Source organism: Mustela nigripes, chromosome 12 (assembly GCF_022355385.1).
Source record: "Mustela nigripes isolate SB6536 chromosome 12, MUSNIG.SB6536, whole genome shotgun sequence".
In the NCBI taxonomy this organism is placed as follows: domain Eukaryota; kingdom Metazoa; phylum Chordata; class Mammalia; order Carnivora; family Mustelidae; genus Mustela; species Mustela nigripes.
This window is the reverse complement of record NC_081568.1, coordinates 90955313-90963721: the sequence shown is the minus strand read 5'-3', so window position 1 is coordinate 90963721 and position 8409 is coordinate 90955313. Positions and strand designations below refer to the sequence as shown.

At 37.7% G+C, this 8409-nt stretch overlaps 1 protein-coding gene across 2 annotated transcripts in view; it reads right to left on the bottom strand.

Moving 5' to 3' along the window:
- Positions 1-1421: 1421 nt before the first annotated feature.
- The window catches only part of IPO11 (importin 11), a 207423-nt gene continuing 200435 nt past the window's right edge, over positions 1422-8409 (bottom strand). For both annotated transcript variants that reach the window (XM_059417947.1, XM_059417948.1), the window contains one exon: positions 1422-2787. In XM_059417947.1, the coding sequence (XP_059273930.1) occupies positions 2623-2787 (165 nt within the window). In that variant the 3' untranslated portion in view covers positions 1422-2622. The remainder of the gene's footprint in view (positions 2788-8409) is intronic.

The following is an 8409-nucleotide window of genomic DNA, read 5'->3' as shown; positions in this document are numbered from 1 at the left end:
ATAAGGTTTGAAGAAGCAGGGCAGAAGACCACTACCCTTAATGGGTGAGACTGATATTTTAATTCGTGGAACGAGGGATTAGTTGTGAGGCTGTCGAGCTCTTAACATTTCCAGGATCTCACAGATGATACCGCATGTCAGAGTAATTTCAAGGAGTCTGAGTCTGAAATCAGAGCATCCCAGTTCCGGCATAATGCCACTACCTTCTACGTAACTTCGCCAAACTACGCTGTTTCAGGGTAGTTTTAAAATACATATCAAATTATACATTCTCTTCCCCGCACTCCTGTTGCTCCAGAATGTACGTTTCCATTAGAACAACTACTTTTTAACATGTTGGCAAGTATGTGTTCCCACTGAATTATAAAATTTCATAAGGTATAAGTACCCTGTTCTAACTCCAGAATTTAGCATAGCACCATGGCACGAAACAGAAACTTTAATAATTATGTGCTAAATAAAGGAATAGGTAAAATAAAGATCTAAGGTGAAGATTTCTCAAGGGAACACTAAACTTGAGTGTTTAACATGCAATGATGTGATTTCTCTAAAATGACTGGTAGGAGACAGATGGACAAGGGACCACTTATAATAAAAACTTTGAAATGTTATTGTTGGCCACATGGGCCTTTGTCAGAGGAATGAAGAAGTCTCTGGAACATAAGATAAAGAGAAAAGAAGCTATATTTATGGAATAGAAACGATTATTACCTTGTATCAGCAGCCACAGTTCAATTAGAGGCCTGGATGAGTTAACTCATTTGTCCAAAACTTAATGTGTTTGCTATAAGGCTGCACAAATGAACAGAATTCTATAAATCAATACTCGTATTTTATGCCTAATTATGCACTTAAAATATCAAGACACATGATTTTTTTCCCCTATGTTAACCATTTCCTACTTAATGTCCCTTACTTAAGTAATGTAATGTTCCTACTTAAAGCCTATTTTAAACATTTCAGTATAAAAAAATGAACCAAACTCTTTCCCTGAGGTAAGTTTTTTACTGTTTCTGCAACGTAGCTATTTTAGTACTATTTTCTATAACACTATAACAAAATCTGTCAGGAACTGGAAAGATGAGTTATTCTACTGAAAAACTGGAGCACATTTGAGAATTTCTGATAACGTTGGGAATAGTGCCCTATATGAAAATAACGGCATCAACAAAAAGAAATTGTTCGTTTTAGATCTGTCTTAAAAATGATAAAGAAATATCATATTAAAGAAGTTTTAAGTCTTTAAATGAAAAGAGAAACTAAAATAGTAATAAGTAGGGTTTGCTACATACGTCACCATCACCTACCAGGGGAGAGCCAACACCCACAGTGTGAAAGAAAACATCCCTTTCAAATCCATGGGGCAATTTTTACAAATTCGTTTTTCTTGGAGGGGGAAAAATAATCAGACAAATCAAAGGTATCTTTGGAAAATTTAATTTGGACCATATTTTCTCTCTTGCTGAAAACACCATATATTTCCATACATTCTGGGTTCCACAGCTTACAAAGGGGCAGTGGGTTTCCTGCAGTCACATACTGTACCGAACTTTCTATAGAAAGATCAGACATTTTCCAACCTTGCTTTTGAGTATTTCCTTTAAAGGTTCCTTACAATAAATGGCAAGTAAAACAAAGTAAGGCTTTATTTTCTCTTTTTTCCCCTTTTTTGGTACTGTGTGTTGGCGGAATAAGGAAGGAAGACGTGTCACGTGAAGTGTTGGTACTCTGAGAATTGCTGCTGGGTCCTGCGAGGTGCACCCATAATCCTGCAGCCCGGATGCGGCCCGTGGTGAGGAGCCTGGGATAGGTAAGTGCGGCCGGTCACCGCTGCATCACAGCACAGAAAGTCTGCAGGCTGCCAGGGGCTTCTGGGGGCTCACAGCGGTTCTGACCTTCAGGAGTAATAAAGAAGCCAGCGCCAAATCACGACCCGAGGTCTCCCACCCAACACCGCAGTACCACAGGTTCCCTTCCGAAGCAGGCCTTACAATAGGCATTTAAAGACTAAATGTAATTACTGAAAATAAAATGAGAAAAAAAATCCCTTTACTAATTTTTTGTATCAAATTAGTAAAATGAAAATAAAAGCATTTGATAAAACACATTTTCTATGTCAGATGAAAACAACTCCCTTGGAAGATAACCTCAATAATATATATTTGTCACTATTTATATATTTTTGGCTGGTGCACAAATTTCTTTAATTGCATCATCTGAGCAGCTTTGTCATCTTTCAAACTTGCAGTTTCATTAGCTTAAAAAAGGGATAAAGCAGCCAAATTAATACTAATTCTGGTTGCAGAACGACATCGCAGACGTTAACCTTCATCTTCTCAAGTGTTAAGAGCACATGATTAAAAGGTCAGCACAGTTTCCTCTCTTAACAGAAAACTAAGCAGCTAGTGTCATCAAATCTATATCTAGTAAACACAGGGCCCCTCTGAAATATAAAATTAAATTCTTTTGAGGAATAGGTTTGTGATTTTAGTTGTGCGGGATTTACATTTATTCAATTTTGTGGTAAAAATGCATGGTCTTCACTTCTTTGTAATATACAAGGGATTTTGTCATCGCCTCAGCAGGCTCTCACACACAGACGGCAGGCTGGGCTATGTGCTCTCAGAAACCCTGCAAAAACTCCTGCAGCTGGGTGACAATCTCTGTGTCCACCGTCTCCATGAGGGACTGGAAGCCTTGCTCTCCCAGGAGCTCTTGCTGTGCCTTAAGCTTCTCGTAGATAAACTGCTGCAACGACACTGTGTGGACTGGGTCCTTCAGGGCCAGCTGCAAGACAGAGAGGAGCCACAGAGCGTTAGAGAGGCAGAACACATCCCTCCTCCCTGCAACTGCAAGGCTTGGTCATCACCTCTGCAGCAACACAACTGCTTCTGCCTCCCTGCTTACAAGAGAGCCTCAAAGAGTCCCACTGCAGAGAAGTCTGCCAGAGAGTTCATTCAGTCTGTCTAGCCTCAGTTCCCTAGGGCCTCTGAGCCTAAGTTATCTGATGAGCCCAATTTTGCAACAGTTCAGGGTTCATCCATGTAAAGAATCAAAACCTGATAGACAGAACATGCCACAGAGCACTTAAACACAACGGTCCGGGCTTCCTTGCAGGCAGACTAGGTGCTCCTGGGGTAACCTGGGGTGGCCCTCAGGATGGATGGAGGAAACCCTGCCCTCTCCTGCACTGCTATGCTACTGACACTCATATATATGCTTCTGGTTAAGAGAAAAAGAGAAAGAAAAAGAATAAAGAAAAACAGATTTCAAAAACAAAACAAACACATACTCCTCTCCCTCTGGGATATCTGGAAATCAGAAGAAACAGAATGCAAAGTAACCCACCATTCCACTTCCTAATGACAAGGATCACAACAGAAAACACCGTGGCCTCCTTTGTCTTTTCTGTGCGTGAGGCACACATACAATAGACCATGTGTGTGTCTTTAAATTTATACTATCACCCAAAGACTCCACTCCAACACATTTTAAGAATTCTGTATCTATTTATGTCATAATTTTTTGTTGAAGGCATGTTGAAATAATCATGGTATCAATATAATTCTAATACTGCCAAATAATCTATCACGAGTGCTGTTCTCTACGTTTCAGATTATTTCCTTATACCTAGCTCTACTTTTGAAGGATTACTAAAGGACACAGGCAATTTTATGATTCCTGATACGTATTATCAAGTTGCTTTTCCTATGGTGAGTGCAAATTTAAAAGGTATGAGAGTTTTCAGATAGTGACACTGTTTCTAACACTGGTATTACTATTTAAATTCTTTATCATTTAAGAAGTGAAAAATAACACACCCTACTTCAAGCCGTACATTTCTCTCATCATCAATAAAGGTGGATATCTGTAAGGCTTACGTAAAGAACATGAGCTTGTGTGCCCAGTATGGCTGCACAGAAATTCTTCTTTTCCTTACTGATTCTCAATTTTATTTTAGGTAGATGAGGTAGCTGGATCACATCTGCTGTTTGGGCAATGTAAAGAAATTTGAAAATAATTACCACAAGTGGAAAATATAACTGAGAGACAGGGACAAAAGTGGCATGAATTTGAAATTAAATGCCTTAGGTGACAAATCCAGACGATAAATCCAAGGCAAGGATGAATTCAGTCCTCACGGAAGGTGGACAGGAAAGAGAACATTAAGAAGAACTCTAAACACAAAGCCCTGCCTTCATAAGACTAAAGATATCACTGTACAAAATGCACAAAAACGGAAGATGAACTTTTACAAATATTTGCTCTCTTAAGCAAAATGCAATAATGTTCGGTATTATTTTAACTAAAGTGCAAGAGATCTCTTGCTAAAGGGGATGTGCGCTTTGTTGAAATACCATGAATTATCTGTAACAAACCATCTGCTACAATATGAGAGAAACAATATGAGAGAACTGAGCTTGAAATTGATGTTCGAACAAGTGACTCCAACTTCTGAAATGAGCTGGGGAGAGTGCTTTAAACGCTTTCCCTTGGCTATAAAAAACTGCTAGCAGTTAACTTACCAAATCTCCACCCTTTAATTTTCAACAGATTAATAAAAAGGAAAACTATCATAGTATCAGTATCCACCAGATATGGCATACCACTATAAAAGTATAATTTTTTTAAGTATATTCATCAGTCATGCAAAGATTAAAAGCATTAGTCTCCTATGGAAGGAAAGCTGTGGAAGGAAGAAGGAAGAAAAGAAAATACAGAATCTCCAAATGCATATATTAAAAAAATCTTTTAAAAAAACAAGTTTTTCTTAGCTAAAAAGATCACATTAGCAAATAAATGTCTATTTTGGCTTGTTGTAGAAATTCATTCATCACAGCTACTAATACTTTCTTTTGAAGAAATCTATGAGTGGAAGCCTAGTGAGGAACCCAGCCTTCTGGACCCTCCTGGCGGTGACCAAAGCAGTGTCAAAAGAAGGCAGCTAAAACAGATGGTTTAGTAAGATTCAGAATCTAGTAATACCAAAAAATGTACAGATTTCAATTAAAAAAAAAAAAATCACTCATAACCAAAAGGAGGTGTCAAGGGCAGGAGGGAAAAGGGCAACACAGAGGTCTTCGGAGCAATGGAAATGCCTCAACCTTGGTTCTTATTCATGCTAATATTCTGGTTGTGACGCTCTAGTTTCACAAGATGTTGTGAGTGGGGGACATGGACAGCAACACATCACAAACCAGAGAGCTCAGTGATATGGTAACCTCAAACACCAAGAATACAGTGGGAGCCATGCAATTAACTTCCTGAAGGTAAATGACCAAAACAGTTTGGTACGTACAGGCCCAAGTTGAAACAAGTTAATCACCGAAGAATCTTACAAAATCAGAAACTGTTTACTCTTCTTTTCCACTCATTTCCAACAGCGTGATTATCTGGTGTAGGTTTGCTCAGATCTACAAATGTGAAAAGATAAAAACCTTCTACAGAAAAAACAAAGGAAACAGTATTGAGGCTCCACTGACAACACTGAAAAACTGGCAATAATGAGAAGAGACAGCAAACTCTTCAAAACAGACCCAGGCTAGGCGTGCCGTGTGGTACTCTGGATCATATCCTGCAACTAACAGCATTACTGAGAAACTGGGTGGTATCTAAATAAAGCCTGGTCGGTACTACACAGTAATGCACCAGCGTCAGTTTCTCAACTTAGACAAACGTGCCCTGGTAACGTAACATGCTGACATGAGGGAAAACTGGATGAGGAGCACATGAGGAGAGCTACCTCTGCTACTTCCCCGGAAACCTAAAACTGTTCCAGAATAAAAAGGGCACCTCTCTTTACGCCAGTACCATACTGTCTTAATTACTGTGGCTTTGTGATCAGTTGTGAAAGCAGAAAGATGCTTCCCAAGTTCTGTTCTTTTTTAAGACTGTTTTGGCTACTCAATGTTTTTCATGGTTCCTATGAATTTTAGAACTATGTTTTCTATTTCTGTAAGGAACATCACTGGAATTTCAACAGGAATTGCAATGAATCTGAAGATGGCCTTAGGTAGTATGGACATCTTAATATAAAGTCCTCCAACCCATGAATATAAGTATCTATTTGCTTACATCTTAATTCCTTTCATCAATGTTTTGTAATTTTCAGTGTACGTCTTTCACTTCTTTAGTTAAATTTATGCTTAAGTCTTTTATTCTTTTGATGCTGCCATACGTGAGATTTGTTTTCTTAATTTCCTTTTCAGATTGTTCATTTAGTATATAAAATACAACTGATTGAATTTATTTATTATCTCCAGGAGTTTTTAAAAATAGGTTCTTAGCTTTTTTCTATATACAAGATCATGTGATCTGCAAAAAGGGACAATTTTTCTCCTACCTTTGCAATTTGCATGCTTTCATTTCTTTTTCTTGCCTAATTGCTCTGAGTAGGATTCCAGGTACTATGTAGGATATACAGAACAGTTAACAAAAAATAAGTCCAGAAATAATGTCACACATATATAGCCAAATGACCTTCAACAAGGGTACTAAAAGTAGACAATGAAGAAAGGATAGTCTCTTCGACAAATGGTGTTTAGAAAACCAGATATCCAAATGAAAAAGAATGAAATCCTTATATTTCGCCACACAAAAAACCAGCTCAAATGAGTAAAACTTAAACATAAGGCTCCTAAGGGAAAAAGCTTCATGCCATTCGCCTTGGCCAAGATTTCACAGATAAGTCAACAGAAGCACAGGCTACAAAAGGAAAACTGGCAAGGAAGATGACAAACAAATTTTATAAGTTATTTAAAGAAATTTTAAAAGTGCATCTTTCTGTGGTCATTTGGTGTGGGTACAACCTGCCCTAGACACCTCAATTAACTTCACAACTGTTCAATTATACAACATCTAAGCAGCAAGGCGAGCATGTTCATTTTTGAAATGAGAAAAAAATTAGGTCTCTAGGCTTTGAGTAACATTCAAGGTTGATTTTTCTCAAGTTAATGACATCAAAAGAACCAGAATACACACCTCCAAATTCCTGGTTTTGTTCTCTTTCTACTACTTCCATATGCCTAACCCCCATTCTCATTCTCCACAAAAAGTACATGATCATTTAAGAAATATTTCCATTAAAATGGTTAAGATAAAATTAGAACCTTATAATAGATTTCTGTTATTAGAAGATAATTACCCAGAAATCCTGACTCCAGGGCAATGCCAAATAAATTAAGTACTAATAGCCTAACTCACTTCAAAAGTCCATACACTGGATTTTAATAAGCAAGTAGTTTGGTACTCCTTGACAGTGAAATTATTACTTTAAGACAGAATGGTTCTGGTTGAACTGTCTCAGGTTCCTCTGTTGGTAATTATAGCCTTCTGACATTTGCCTCGATCCGTAAGATGGTTAGTTTTCAAGTTGGTATAGGATTTTTAGCTCCTGTGGTGCCACTTACAGGATGTACATTTCTTGTTCTTTGAGATTTTGAGTTCTTAAAGCTAAAAAATATTTCACTGCATTAAATCAGCAATTTTACCCAGCAGGAATTCACATAGCTGAATCCTTTATTTTTCTTAGGTTATGGGGAGTATTATATCAACTGTTCACTTTATAAGCCTCCCTATACTCATGGTAATTTTTCAGAAATTATTTTCTGTAAAGTTATTTCTGTTGGAATTTTGCTAGAGAGAAAAAGTTTCCTACCTTTAAATATACAAAAGATTTTTGTAATAGTGATATACTTTCCATGAAAGCTGGCAGAATATGTATAACCACACTAGCTATGCAACAAAAATCTTAAAGGAAAATTTGCCTACAACAATGTATTTCACCATGTAGTCTTCAAAAGTTCCTTGGTTTGATCTTTGCCTTAAAATTCCCCTTTTTGATCTCTCATTGTTTCACAACGGGGAACTGTAAATTTCTGAAATATAGCTACATCTAAATTTCTAAAATCTGTTGGATGTAAACCCTCCTAACTTAGAGACTTAAGAGTTTGAGTCCTCTAGATTCCAACCAGAACCCATCTCATCAATAGCGCTCAGCAATGCAAATTTCCTCACTAATTAAACCCAGTGTGGAACTCAAATTCCAAGGTAGCCGGCAAGATTTTTATCATCCCTGTTGTGGCTGTCCACTGAGGAATTTAGACCATGGTTTCCATATGATGAACTTGTGAGTAAAGGAGCTGTTTTACAATGCTAGGTCTGAATGACTGGGACTCAGACTTCATGAGATAAAAATGACAGTGCACATATGACAAAAATGCACCTCCCCTTCCAATTTACTCCCACCCCCTTCTCTCTAACTCCCCATGTCCTCCATGCTTTTTGTTATGCTCCACAAATAAGTGAAATCATATGACAATTGACTCTCTCTGCTTGACTTACTTCACTCAGCATAATCTCTTCCAGTCCTGTCCATGTTGCTACAAAAATTGGGTATTCATCCTTTCT